The 14,120-nt window shown below is 62.2% G+C and overlaps 2 protein-coding genes and 1 long non-coding RNA gene across 3 annotated transcripts; 1 reads left to right on the forward strand and 2 right to left on the reverse strand.

Moving 5' to 3' along the window:
* Nucleotides 1–443: 443 nt before the first annotated feature.
* NCAPH2 (non-SMC condensin II complex subunit H2) lies at nucleotides 444–11,839 on the forward strand. The gene is made up of 20 exons (XM_038155667.1): nucleotides 444–684; nucleotides 2,004–2,105; nucleotides 3,421–3,476; nucleotides 4,317–4,392; nucleotides 4,471–4,542; nucleotides 5,142–5,221; nucleotides 6,172–6,314; nucleotides 6,387–6,470; nucleotides 6,952–7,046; nucleotides 7,408–7,479; nucleotides 7,577–7,643; nucleotides 8,423–8,530; nucleotides 8,741–8,794; nucleotides 9,289–9,359; nucleotides 9,462–9,528; nucleotides 9,659–9,724; nucleotides 9,845–9,888; nucleotides 10,002–10,103; nucleotides 11,449–11,598; nucleotides 11,675–11,839. Exons 1-20 carry the CDS (start codon nucleotides 577–579, stop codon nucleotides 11,822–11,824), a joined length of 1,767 nt encoding a protein of 588 aa, XP_038011595.1. The 5' UTR covers nucleotides 444–576; the 3' UTR covers nucleotides 11,825–11,839.
* Nucleotides 6,653–9,526, reverse strand: LOC119708810. The gene is made up of 3 exons (XR_005259224.1): nucleotides 9,291–9,526; nucleotides 8,434–8,528; nucleotides 6,653–6,989 (listed from the first exon to the last, which is right to left on the reverse strand). It is a non-coding gene; the product is annotated as an uncharacterized LOC119708810 (long non-coding RNA).
* A 1,806-nt stretch (nucleotides 11,840–13,645) lies between the features above and the next one.
* Nucleotides 13,646–14,115, reverse strand: LOC119707921 (protein SCO2 homolog, mitochondrial; the record flags this gene model as incomplete). The annotated part of the gene is made up of 1 exon (XM_038153586.1): nucleotides 13,646–14,115. A coding segment is annotated over one exon (459 nt), but the record flags the coding sequence as incomplete, so codon positions are not given.
* Nucleotides 14,116–14,120: the final 5 nt, after the last annotated feature.

Consider the following 14,120-nt stretch of genomic DNA (forward strand, 5'->3'; position numbering starts at 1 on the left):
TGAGGATGGGGCTGAGGATCAGGGTCTGGGTGTGGGATCATGATCAGGGATCAGGATTTGGGATCACGGTCAGAGTCAGAGGTGAGGAGGATCAGGGTCAGGGTCAGGATGAGGATTTGGGATCATGTTCAGGATCAGGGATCAGGATTTGGGATCACGGTCATTCAGGGGTTTGAGGAGGATCAGGGTCAGGGTCAGGATGAGGATTTGGGATCATGTTCAGATCAGGGTCAGGAGCACGGTCAGAGTTGGGCCAGGGCTGGGGCTTGTGGGATCATGATCAGTCAGTGGGATCACGGGGACTGGGGTTGCAGGGTCAGGATTGCACAGAGTTCAGGGCCAGTGGGCATTTCAGGATCAGGGTCAGGGTCAGGGCCAAACACTGGGGTTGCTGTTGCCATTCATTTTCCTGTTTGCTGTGTCCCCGTTCCCACCCAGCCGGGCTGTGATTCCTGCAGAGCTGCCCCGGGGCTGTCCCCTGCCCTGCAGCCCGGGACCCCCATTCCCTGCGGGACCCCTTCCCCGGAGCTGGGAGCCTCCAGGCCGCTGCTGGGGTGTCTGCAGGGGGACCCCACCATGGAGGAGGTGGATTCCCGCTTCCTGCACCTGCTGCAGCCCATCCGGGACCTCACCAAGAACTGGGAGGTGGACGTGGCTGCCCAGCTCGGGGAGTACCTGGAGGAGGTAACGGGGTCACCCCAGAGCCCCTCGTGTCCCCTGCCCCTCCTCTGCTCTCTCCTTTTCCTCCTTTTATTCCTCTCTTTCCCCTCCTTTTCTCCTTTTCTTCCTTTTATTCCTCTTTCTCCCTCTTGTTCCTTTTTTGTTTTATTTTTCTCCTTCCCCTTCCTTTTATCCCTTTTTGTCCCTGCTTTTCTTTCTTCTTTTTCCTCCTTTTATCCCTCTGTCCCCCTTTATTTCTCCTTCTTTTTATCTCTCCTTTCCTTCTTCAATCCCTCTCTTCCCCTCCTTTTCTCTCTCTTTTTATTCCTCTTTTTATCTCTTTTTTTCTCCTCTTCCCCCTCCTTTTCTTTCTCCTTTTCCCTCCTCTTCTCCCTATTTTTCTCCCTCCTTTTCTCCCTCTCTTTCTCCCTCCTTTTCCTCCTTTCCTCCCCTCCCTGGCCCCGTTTTCCCGGGTGAATCCCGGGGCCATCCAGCCTGTCAGGAGCAGGTTTATACAGGATTCCCAAATCCCAAATCCTGACACAAACTCTCATGGGTTTATAAATCTGCATGGAAGCGCTGAAACCAGGTGTGCTGAATTGAAGCCCTGAAACAGAAATGGCTTTGTTGGGAGAGAAACTGGAAACAAGTTTCAAAATATGGCCTTGCAAAGGAATTTTAGAGAATTGAAATTTCAATTTAAAATATGGCCTTGCAAAGGAATTTTAGAGAATTGAAATTCAATTTAAAATATGGCCTTGCAAAGGAATTTTAGAGAATTGAAATTTCAATTTAAAATATGGCCTTGCAAAGGAATTTTAGAGAATTGAAACTTTAATTTAAAATATGGCCTTGCAAAGGAATTTTAGAGAATTGAAATTTAATTTAAAATATGGCCTTGCAAAGGAATTTTAGAGAATTGAAATTCAATTTAAAATATGGCCTTGCAAAGGGATTTTAGAGAATTGAAATTCAATTTAAAATATGGCCTTGCAAAGGAATTTTAGAGAATTGAAATTTTAACTTAATTTGGTTTTAATTAAAAGTTCAAATTTAGAGAATTAAAGCTGGGAGATGCGTGGTAGCGAGACCACGAGGAGTGAAAGTGGGAGTGACCAGTGTTAGCATTAGCAGCAGCGTTGCGTGGCAGAAGCTAGCAGGGTGGAAAACAACGGTAAGGCGTTGGAACCAGGGAATAAGCTAGCTCTGGTAGGACAGCGTTGGGTTTTACATCTCTTGTCTCGCCCTGCCTGGAGACTGAGAGCAGAGTAAAGCTCTGCAGGCAGCTGCCAGCTGCCCGGCCTCTGTGGGAGCTGACCCAAGCCCAGCCCTGCCCCTCGCAGCTGGACCAGGTCTGCATTTCCTTCGACAATGGCAAAACCACCATGAACTTCATGGAGGCAGCGCTGCTGATCCAGGGCTCTGCCTGCATCTACAGCAGGAAGGTGGGCACCCGCTGGGCCCCGCCCCGTCCCATCATCCCATCATCCCATCATCCCATCATCCCATCATCCCATCATCCCATCATCCCATCCCATCATCCCATCATCCCATCATCCCATCATCCCATCATCCCATCATCCCATCATCCCATCCCATCATCCCGTCATCCCATCATCCCATCACCCCATCATCTCATCCCATGGATCCCAGCCCATGGATCCCATCCCGTCATCCCATCCCATCATCTCATCCCAGCCCATCCCGTGGATCCCATCCCATCCCATCCCATCCCATGGATCCCATCCCATGGATCCCAGCCCATGGATCCCATCCCATGGATCCCATCCCATAATCCCATCCCATCCCATCCCATGGATCCCATAATCCCATGGATCCCATGGATCCCATCCCAGCCCATCCCATGGATCCCATCCCATCCTATCAGCCCATCCCATGGATCCCATTGCATTATCCCATGGATCCCATTCCATGAATCCCATCCCATCCCATAATCCCATCCCATCATCCCATCCCATGGATCCCATCTCATAATCCCATCCCATTCCATGGATCCCATCCCATAATCCCATCCCATAATCCCATCCCATGGATCCCAGCCCATCCCATGGATCCCATAGATCCGATCCCATCCCATCCCATGGATCCCATCCCATAATCCCATCCCATTCCCTGAATCCCATACCATCCCATAATCCCAGCCCATCCCATGGATCCCATAGATCCCATAATCCCATCCCATGGATCCCATAATCCCATCATCCCATCCCATCCCATGGATCCCATCCTATAGATCCGATCCCATCCCATCCCATGGATCCCATCCCCTCCCATCCCGTGTCCTGAGCCCCCCAGTCCGTGGGGTCACCCGCGATCCCCGGGCTCAGAAGGGTTAATTGTTAAGTTTCAGCTCCGGGTCTCCCTCGGGGGGCGTCGGCAGCCCCGGGAGCAGCGGGAATTTTGCAGTTCCGCAGGGTGGGATGTAAAATCCTGCTTTGTGATCCTGTAAAATCCCGGGATGTTGGATCTTTTTGGCCGCAAAGTCCTGGGATGGTTCGGGTGGGAAGGGACCTCAAAGCCCATCCAGTGCCACCGTGGGCAGGGACACCTGCCACTGTCCCGGGCTGCTCCAGATTCCAGGGACTTCCCCCAGTCTGGCTGTGGAATGGCTGGAAAAAGGGGAAAAGAGCACCAAACCCCATGGGACTGACCTCCATAGTGGGAGGGGGGAGTCCCTTGGGTGGAGGGGCTTTCCCAGGAGCTGCTCCCCCTTCCCCAGCCCCAGGTGCTGTTTTCCAGGTGGAATACCTGTACATGCTGGTCTGCCAGACACTGGACTGCATCTCCAACAAAAAGTGAGTGGGATTTTCCCTTCCCAGGGGGCAATTTTCCCTTCCTAGAGGGGGCATTTTCCCTTCCCAGAGGGGAGATTCTCCCTTCCCAGAGGGGAATTCTCCCTTCCCAGAGGGGAATTCTCCGTTCCCAGTGGGAATTCTCCCTTCCCAGAGGGGAGCTTTCCCTTCCCAGGGGGAATTTTCCCTTCCCAGGGGGGAATTTTCCCTTCTCAGGGGGGATTTTCCCTTCCCAGAGGGGAATTCTCCCTTCCTAGGTGGGGATTTTCTCTTCCCAGGGGGGGATTTTCCCTTCCCAGAGGGGAATTCTCCCTTCCCAGTGGGGATTTTCTCTTCCCAGGGGGGGATTTTACCTTCCCAGTGGGGAATTCTCCCTTCCCAGAGGGGAATTCTCCCTTCCCAGAGGGGAATTTTCCTGTCCCAGTGGGAATTTTCCCTTCCCAGAGGGGAGCTTTCCCTTCCCAGGGGGAATTTTCCCTTCCCGGGGGAATCTGTCCTGCAGAACCCTGCCCTGGCTCTGTCCTGGCCCATCCCCACTCCCGTGGCTGCCCCGGGAGGTGCATCCCAGCCCCAGGAACGCCATCCCAGGGATAACTCACACCACCAGGGATGGTTTTCCTTCTGGCTCCTGGGGATTCCGGAGCCCAGAGGAGCCCGGGGGAGCCTTTTCCAAAAGGACAATCCCTTCGGGATGTGCTGCCAGCTCCTTGGACTGTCACACTGACGCCACCAAGAGGGAGAGCCCCGCTGCTTTTTGGGGTTTTCCCAGCCGGAGGGGCCGCAGCAGGGCCGGAGGGACCCTTTCCCACCCTTCCCTTGGATCCTGAGTCCGTTTTTCCCTAGGAGGGAGAAGCTCCCCACCTCCCTGGGCCCCGACGGCCGCGACGCCGACGCCACCTTCACGGACAAGGAGGAGGAGGTGAGGTGGGCTCTGTGCTCCGGGGGGGTCCCTCGGTGTCCCTGCCAGCTGGGGTGACACTGGGGGGCTCTCCTGCAGTTCCTGTCCCTGGATGACATCCCAGAGACCAGCCAGGCCAGCGTGGACATGAGGAGGGACCAGCAGCCTGCCGTAAGAGGAGCCAGCTGCATTTTATTTTTTATTTCTCCTTTCCCTGCTTTTATTCCCCAGTTTGTCCCTCCTTCCTCCTTTTCTCCTTCCCTTTTTTGCCTTTTCTTCCTCTTTTTATCCCTCCCTTTTCCCCTCCTTTTCTCCCTCTTTTTCTCTTTCCTTTTCTTCCTCTTTTTATTCCTCCTTTTCTCCCTCTTTTTATTCCTCCTTTTCTCCTTCTTTTTATTCCTCCTTTTCTTTCTCCTTTTTTCCTTTTTCTCTTTTATTCCCCCCTTTTTTCCTCTTTTTCTCTCTCCTTTTTTCTCCTTTTCTTCCTCTTATCCCCCTTCTTGCCTCTCCCTTTTGCCCTGCTTTCCTCCCTGTTTTTATTCCTCCTTTTCCCCCTCTTTTTACTCTTCTTTTCATCCCTGCCTTTCCCCTCCTTTCCCCTCTTCTTTTCCCTCATTTTCTCCCTTTTATTCCTCTTTCCATCCCTTCCTTCCTCCCTCCTTTCCTCCCCTCCACGGCACCATTTTCCCGGGTGAATCCAGCCGGGGTGGTGGCCTTGGGGACAATGACACCTTTCCCAGGCTCTCTGCCACCCCCCTGTCCCTTCCCAGGCCGTGAACATCGTCCCCCTGACCCCGATGTCCCTGGTGCCCCCGGAAGAGGGGGAGAAGAAGGATAACCCCCTCCTGAGGTGCCACTCCTGGGATTGTCCCGTGACCTTCCCCTGCTGGGATTGTCCTGTGTCCCCTCTCCTGGGTGGGATTGTCCCCCTCCCCTGCTCCAGTCCCTGGTGGCATTGTCCTGTGTCCCCTATCCTGGTGGGATTGTCCCGTGTCCCCTTCCCTGGGAAAGATTGTCCCGTGTCCCCTCCCCTGCTCCAATCCCTGGTGGCATTGTCCCGTGTCCCCTCCTCCAGTCCAGTCCCTGGGAGGGATTGTCCCGTGTCCCCTCCCCTGCTCCAGCCCCTGGTGGCATTGTCCCGTGTCCCCTATCCTGGTGGGATTGTCCTGTGTCCCCTCCCCTGCTCCAGTCCCTGGTGGCATTGTCCTGTGTCCCCTCCTCTAGGTGGCATTGTCCCCCTCCCCTCCTCTGCTCCAGTCCCTGGTGGCATTGTCCCGTGTCCCCTCTCCTGGGTGGGATTGTCCCGTGTCCCCTCCCCTGCTCCAGTCCCTGATGGCATTGTCCAGTGTCCCCTCCTCCAGTCCAGTCTCTGGGAGGGATTGTCCCGTGTCCCCTCCCCTGCTCCAGTCCATGGTGGCATTGTCCCGTGTCCCCTCCCCTGCTCCAGTCCCTGGGAGAGATTGTCCCGTGTCCCCTCCCCTGGGTGGCATTGTCCCATGTCCCCTCCTCTGGGAGGGATTGTCCCGTGTCCCCTCCCCTGCTCCATTCGGGATCCCTGGGTGGCATTGTCCCGTGTCCCCTGCCCTGGGTGGCATTGTCCCGTGTCCCCTGCCCTGCTCCAGCCGCGGTCCCTCAGCACACACAATTCCTGCTGGGATCCGTGGAGGAGCAGGAAGATCCCGGGGTGTGCGCGGCCATCCCGCGCTGCTGGGAGGGCCGGGGTGCCGCTGGGCCGGCCCGGGGGCTGGCCCGGGGGACTCTGGGGACTCTGGGGACAGTGGCGTGCCGGTGTCCCCGCAGCCGGCGGGGCGAGGTGCTGGCCAGCCGCAGGGACTTCCGCATGAACACCTCCACCCCCCACGCCTCCGGCGCCTTCCTGCTGGAGCTGGCCGGGCTCTCCCCCACCCACCCGCAGCAGGAGCAGCGCCTGGGCACGGCCGCAGGTACGCGGGGGCTCTGCGGTGGCTGTGTCGCTGTCCCCGTCACTGCCGGCGCTCACCGGTCACTGTCCCCAGGGGCGGCTCCGGGATCCAGCCCCGCGGAGCGTCCGAGCGCCGGCGCGGCTCTGGCGCGGGCACTGAGCTTCTGCGAGGAGGCAGGTGAGGGGTGGCACCTGCCAGGGCTGTCCTGGGGTCCCTGTGGCCATCCAGGACGCTGGGGAGGAGGGTGAGGGGTGACTTCGTCCCTGGCAGCAGGGGACAGTCAGGACCGGGCTCTGCTCCCAGGGAACGGGGACAGGAGGAGAGGGAGCGGCCTCAGGCTGGGCCAGGGGAGCCTCAGGGGGGATTTTGGGGAATTTCCTCCTGGAAAGGGCTGTGCAGCCTGGCACGGGGGTGGGATCCCATCCCTGGAGGGGTGGCACTTGGGGACACGGGCAGTGGAGGCCCTGGCAGCCCTGGGAACGCTTGGATTTGGGCTCTGAGGGATTTTCCACCCCAACCAACTGCACCATTCCCTGCTGCTGCCCTCTGCTGCCCCTTGGCCCTGGCAGGAGAAGCTCCCGGAGGAATTCCTTGGCGGACAGGGTGGGATGAAGGGTTCTGGAAGCTTCTGCAGCCTCTGCCCATTCCCACCCCTCAGGTGCTGCAGGACCTGACGATGACGACGTTCCCGGGGCCCTGGAGGATGACATGGAAGTGACCCCGGTCCCTAACGAACACATCGAGGCCCAGAGGGTCTGCGTGGGCAGGGGCTTGGGGGGCTGCCTGTGCTCCTTGCCTGGATCCCTGGAGCCCCTCGTTCTTCCCTGGATCCCTGGAGCCCCTCGTTCCTTCCCTGGATCCCTGGAGCCCCTCGTTCCTTCCCTGGATCCCTGGAGCCCTTGTTCCTTCCCTGGAGCCCCTTGTTCCTTCCCTGGATCCCTTAAGCCCCTTGTTCCTTCCTGGGATCCCCGGAGCCCCCCACTCCTTCCCGGGATCCCTGGATCCCCTTGTTCCTTCCCTGGAGCCCGTCACTCCTTCCCCAGACCCCTGGGTCCCCCCACCCCAGCCCTTCCCTGTCCCCCAGCCCCTCACTGTCCCTCTCCGTGCCCCCCAGAGCACACCCCGGACCCGGGGGTACGTCCTGCGGGAGAGACCCCCCAGCCAGGACCCCAAAGCCCTCAGCAAGGTAAGGGGGGCCCTGGAGCCAGGGAGATCCCAGATCTGGGCAGGATGGGACCCCTGGGATGCCCCGGAGCCCCTGCCCACGCTCGCCCCCGTGCCAGGAGGAGCCCAATCCGTGGCAGAGCCTCGACCCCTTCGGAGACTCCGAGGACAAGCCCTTCAGGAAAGGTATTCCCGGGGGAACCGGGCAGCTCCAGGGGAGCAGGGACAGCACGGCCCGTGGTGGGTCATCCCTCGGTGTCCCCAGCCCCACAGCCGGTCATTCCCAGCCCCATATCCCTCGGTATTCCCGGCTCCATTGTGGGTCCTTCCCAATCCCATGGGAGGGTCACTCCTGGCCCCACAGAGGGTCATTCCTGGCTAGGTGTCCCTCAGTGTCCCCAGTCCCACAGTGGGGTACTGCTGCTCCCACAGGGGGTCATTCCCAGCTCATGGAGGGACATTCCCAGTCCCACGGGGGGTCATTCCCAGCCACATGTCCCCATCCCCATGGCAGGTCCTTCCCAGCCCCACAATGGATCACTCCCAGCCCTGCTGGACACCCTCAAGTGTCCCTGTCCCCATGGCAGGTCCTTCCCAGCCCCACAATGGATCACTCCCAGCCCTGCTGGACACCCTCAAGTGTCCCTGTCCCCATGGCAGGTCCTTCCCAGCCCCACAATGGATCACTCCCAGCCCTGCTGGACACCCTCAAGTGTCCCTGTCCCCATGGCAGGTCCTTCCCAGCCCCACAATGGATCACTCCCAGCCCCGCTGGACACCCTCAAGTGTCCCTGTCCCCACGCTGGGTCATTCCAGCCCCACAATGGATCACTCCCAGCCCCACTGGACACCCTCAAGTGTCCCTGTCCCCATGCTGGGTCATTCCAGCCCCAGGACATCCAGAGGGGCCCCTTCCCAGCCCCTTGTGGTGGCCGCACACCCGGTGTCACCCGTGTCACCTGCAGGGAGGCCCTACCTGGTGCCACACGGGCTGGATGATGTGGTTGGAGGCAAGAGGAAGAGGAGGGGCCCGAGGAAGCTGCAGGATTTCACGAGATGGTTCTCTGCAGCCTGTGAGTGAATCCCGTGGGACTGAGATCCAAAAGGATTTGAAAATCTTTAACAGAAGGATTTAACAGCCTTGTGCGTGTGGCACTTGGGGACACGGGCAGGGGTGGCCTTGGCAGTGCTGGGGGGGACTTGATGGGCTCAGAGGGCTTTTCCAACTTTGATAAATCCATGGAATTTCCATCCAATGATTATTCCTGATCTGCTCCCCCCAGACAACAACATCACAGAGGGCCGGAAGAGCAGGAGGAAGGGCCCCACCTTCGCAGGTGAGGGGACACGGGCAGGGACACGTGCCCTGTCCTGGGGACACCAGGGGCTGGATCCTGCAGTGGGGAGGGCGTGGAGGGGAGGACACCCCAAAACTGGGGGGGGGGGACACCAGGGATGGGATCCTGCAGTGGGGAGGACACCCCAAAACTGGGGGGGACACCAGGGATGGGATCCTGCAGTGGGGAGGACACCCCAAAACTGGGGGCAATGGACACCAGGGATGGGATTCTGCAGTGGGGAGGGCATGGAGGGGAGGACACCCCAAAACTGGGGGCAATGGACACCAGGGATGGGATCCTGTAGTGGGGAGGACACCCCAAAACTGGGGGCAATGGACACCAGGGATGGGATCCTGTAGTGGGGAGGACACCCCAAAACTGGGAATGGACACCAGCTCCTGCAAAGGAGAAGGGCCTGGGATGCCTGGGGGGGTTCTGCTTTGGGGGGGCGCAGAGGGGCCACCCCAAATCCCTGTTCCCCACCCCCGCAGACCTGGAGGTGCTGTACTGGCGGCAGTTCAAGGAGCGGCTGGCGGCACACAGGAAGCTCCAGAGCCGGGGGGTGAGTGGGGTGCAGGCTAAACTGGGGACTGGGGGGGCTCCAGCACCCCCTTGCCACGCTCTGGGGGTGCTCGGGGGGGCTCAGGGCTGTTCCTTCCCCCAGGAGCTGCTGAGGGAGCTGGAGCCAGCGCTGGAGCACGAGTGTGGGGCTGACAGCGAGGAAGGGGCAGGTGCTGGAACCCAAAACCCCAAATCCCCCCAGCCTGGGGCGCCTTTCTTTCCCTCCTGGGGGTCTGAGGGGGTCCCAGGGGGCACTGAGGGGGTCTCAGGGGGCACTGAGTGGTTTCCCCATCCCAGCAGATGATTTTGTGGAGCACGAGGACATGGGGCCCGAGGTGCCAGAGGAGCTAGAGGAAGGAAACCTGGGTGAGCTGCTGACCCTTCCCTCCCCAGTTCCCCGGCCCATCTGTCCCCAGTCTGTCCCCCGTCCCTCCCCTGGGCTGGCAGGGTGCTGTCCCCTGCTCTGGTGACCCCCTTTTCCCGCAGACCCCCCTGAGCCTGGCTACGAGGAGCTGGTGCGCAGGAACGTGGTAGGTGCCAGTGCGGGCACCCGGGGGTGACTCCGCAGGGTCAGGGTGTCCCCAGGAGGCTTGGGGGTGTCCCCAGGAGCGCGGGGGTGTCCCCATGGCTGTCCCGTCCCCAGGAGCTGTTCATGGCCAGCTCGCAGAAGTTCGCGCAGGAGACGGAGCTGTCGCAGCGCATCCGGCAGTGGGAGGAGCGCGTGGAGCCGCTGCTGCAGGAGCAGGCACGGAGCCGGGCCGGGACCCGGGGGGCACTGCCCGGGCTGGGCAGGGGGCTGGCACTGCCCTGCTCGCCCCTGAACACGCTGTACCCACCCCAGAGTCCCCTGCCCCCCCCCCCCGAGCACCCCCTGCCCCTCTCTCTCCACCCCTGAGCCCCCTGCCCAGCCCTGTCCCCTCATAGCTGCAGGAGTCCTGTGCCCCGTCCCATGTCCGTGGGAAGGAGCTGGCACTGACCAGTGACACTCCCTGACCCTCACTGTCCCCCAGGAGAGCCATGTCCCATTCAATGTCTGAGCCTATGGGCTGGCACTGACCAGTGACACTCCCTGACCCTCCCTGTCTTGCTGTCCCTCAGGAGAGCCGTGTCCCGTTCCATGTCCCACGAGCTGGCACTGGCCAGTGACACTCCCTGACCCTCACTGTCCCCCAGGAGAGCCATGTCCCATTCAATGTCAGCCTATGGGCTGGCACTGACCAGTGACACTTGCTGTCCCCTCGCTGTCCCTCAGGAGAGCCGTGTCCCGTTCCATGTCCCACAGGCTGGCACTGACCAGTGACACTCCCTGACCCTCCCTGTCCCCTTGCTGTCCCTCAGGAGAGCCGTGTCCCGTTCCATGTCCCACGAGCTGGCACTGGCCAGTGGCACTCCCTGACCCTTGCTGTCCCCTCACTGTCCCCCAGGAGAGCCGTGTCCCCTTTGATGTCCAGGCCTATGGGCTGGCACTGACCAGTGACACTTGCTGTCCCCTCGCTGTCCCCCAGGAGAACCGTGTCCCCTTTGATGTCCAGGCCTATGGGCTGGCACTGACCAGTGACACTTGCTGTCCCCTCGCTGTCCCTCAGGAGAGCCGTGTCCCGTTCCATGTCCCACAGGCTGGCACTGACCAGTGACCCTCCCTGCCCCCTCGCTGTCCCCCAGGAGAGCCGTGTCCCATTCAATGTCTGAGCCTATGGGCTGGCACTGGCCAGTGACACTCCCTGACCTTCCCTGTCCCCTTGCTGTCCCTCAGGAGAGCCGTGTCCCGTTCCATGTCCAGGCCTATGAGCTGGCACTGACCCTCCCTGTCCCTTCGCTGTCCCCCAGGAGTCCTGTTCCCCATTCCATGTCTGTGGGTACAGGCTGGCACTGACCAGTGACACTCCCTGACCCTCTGTGTCCCCTCACTGTCCCCCAGGAGAGCCGTGTCCCCTTTGACGTCCATGCCTATGGGCTGGCACTGACCAGTGACACTCCCTGTCCCCTCGCTGTCCCCCAGGAGAGCCGTGTCCCCTTCGGCGTCCATGCCTATGGGCTGGCACTGACCAGTGACACTCCCTGACCCTTGCTGTCCCCTCGCTGTCCCCCAGGAGAGCCGTGTCCCCTTCGACGTCCGTGCCTACGGGCTGCAGCTGACGGGGCGCTGCGCGGAGCTGGGCCGGTGGCGCTCGCTGGCCAGCCTGGTGGCCGGGCAGCCGCCCTTCGAGGTGTGCCGCTACCTGCTGGCCTCGCTGCAGCTGGTAAGGCTTCGGGGGCTCCCGGGGGGGGTCGCCGGGCGCGCCGGGACCCCCGCCCACCCCCGCGTCCCCTCCCCAGGCCAACGACGCGGAGGTGGAGCTGGCGCAGGAGCCGGGGCTGGAGGCGGCGCTGGACACGGCGCGGCTGCGGCTGCTCTCGGCCCGCCCGGCGCACGAGAGGTTCCAGAGCTTCCAGCTGCCCTCGCAGAGAGACCCCGGCCCCCAATAAACCCCCTGCTCAGCACGGGCCGCTTCCCTGGGGGTGGAGGGGTCACGGGATTCGGCCACACAGGGATTGCGGGGAGGGGTCTGGGGGGCTACAGGGGTGGGGGGGTCACTGCAGTCACCTGCACAGGGACCCCCAGCCATGGGGAGGGGTCTGGGGGGTGTCACTGCAGTCACCTGCACAAGGACCCCCAGCCATGGGGAGGGGTCTGGGGGTGTCACTTCAGTCACCTGCACAGGGACCCCCAGCCATGGGGAGGGGTCTGGGGGGTGTCACTGCAGTCACCTGCACAGGGACCCCCAGCCATGGGGAGGGGCCTCAGGGGGTCACTTCAGTCACCTGCACAGGGACCCCCAGCCATGGGGAGGGGTCTGGGGGGGCTACAGGGGGTGGGAGAGGCTGGGGGGTCCCTCTGCCCACCTACCTTTTGTCAGCCTTTGGGGAGGGGTCACTTCGCTCCCCTAGGCAGAGCCCCCTGCCCCATGGGACACGCCTGGGGGGCTGCAGGGGTCCCTCCCTGCCACGTGACATCGCTGGGGGGCAGTGGGGTCTGGTGGGGGTCCCTCCAACCAGGTTCTCCCCCTCACAGGACACACCTGGGGGTCCCTCTACCTGCCCACTCAAAGCCTCCCTCATCCCAGACCCTTCCTGGGGACGCTGGGGGCTGCCAGGTGTCCCCTCCCTGCCATGTGCCACCCCTGCAGGGCTCTGTCCCTCCCACGGGACACACCTGGGGGACACTGGGGGTGTCAGACATCCCCCTCTATGTGCCACCCCTGCAGGGTGTGGGCTCTGCAGGACTCTGTCCCTCCCACAGGACACACCTGGGGGTCCCTCTACCTGCCCACTCAAAGCCTCCCTCATCCCAGACCATTCCTGGGGGCACTGGGGGCTGTCAGGTGTCCTCTCCCTGCCATGTGCCACCCCTGCAGGGCTTTGTCCCTCCCATGGGACACACCTGGGACATACCTGGGGGCTGTCAGCTGTCCCTTTGCCCCCATGTGCCACCCCTGCAGAGTGTGGGCTCTGTGCCTCCCACGGGACACACCTGGGGGGCACTGGGGGCTGTCAGCTGTCCCTTTGCCCCCCATGTGCCACCCCTGCAGAGTGTGGCCTCTGTCAGGGCTGTCCCCCCCACGGGACACACCTGGGGGTGTCAGATGTCCCCTCCCCTGCAGCGTGTGGCCTCTGTCCCCACCATGGGACACACCCGGGGGCTGTCAGCTGTCCCTACCCTGCCATGTGTCACCCCTGCAGGGTGTGGCCTCTGTCAGGGCTGTGCCCCCCATGGGACACACCTGGGGGGGCACTGGGGGCTGTCAGCTGTTCCTTTGCCCCCATGTGCCACCCCTGCAGGGTGTGGGCTCTGTCCCCCCCACGGGACACACCTGGGGGTGTCAGATGTCCCCTCCCCTGCAGGGTGTGGGCTCTGTCCCCCCCACGGGACACACCCGGGGGTGTCAGATGTCCCCTCCCCTGCAGGGTGTGGGCTCTGTCCCCCCCACGGGACACACCTGGGGGTGTCAGATGTCCCCTCCCCTGCAGGGTGTGGCCTCTGTCCCCTCCACGGGACACACCCGGGGGTGTCAGATGTCCCCTCCCCTGCAGGGTGTGGGCTCTGTCCCTCCCACAGGCCACACCTGGGGAACATCGGGAGCTGTCAGCCGTCCCTCCCCCGCCACGTGCCACCCCTGCAGGCCGTGTGCGCTCTGCCAGGGCTGTCCCCTGTCCCTCCCCCGCCACGTGCCACCCCTGCAGGCCGTGTGCGCTCTGCCAGGACTGTCCCCCGTCCCTCCCCGTGCCCCGTACCCCAACACCGCGTGCTGCCGGGGGCGTCACGGCCGTTTATTGTCCTCCTCGGCGGGCGGCAGCGGCTCGTAGGCGTCCACGTGCGCCCTGACGCTGCGCGCCAGCTCCTCGGCCGTGCGCGAGCGCCCGTAGCAGTCCCGGAAGACGCCGTCGGGGTCCAGGAGGAACGTCAGCACCGAGTGATCCACGATGTAGTCCCCGTCGGCGTCGCGGGGCCCGGCGCTGACGTAGACGCGGAAGGCGGCGGCGGCGGCGCGCACCTGCTCGGGGGTGCCGGTGAGCCCCAGCAGGCGCGGGTGGAAGTCCCGCAGGTAGCGCTCCAGCGCCGCCGCGTCGTCGCGCTCGGGGTCCACGGTGACGAAGAGCGGCTGCAGCGGCGGCGGCGCCGGCTGGCGCTCCAGCAGCTCCACGGCGCGGCTCAGCCTCTCCAGCTGCTCGGGACACACGTCCGGGCAGTGCGTGAAGCCGAAGTACAGCAGCACCCAGCGGC

Source organism: Motacilla alba, chromosome 1A (assembly GCF_015832195.1).
Source record: "Motacilla alba alba isolate MOTALB_02 chromosome 1A, Motacilla_alba_V1.0_pri, whole genome shotgun sequence".
NCBI lineage: Eukaryota > Metazoa > Chordata > Aves > Passeriformes > Motacillidae > Motacilla > Motacilla alba.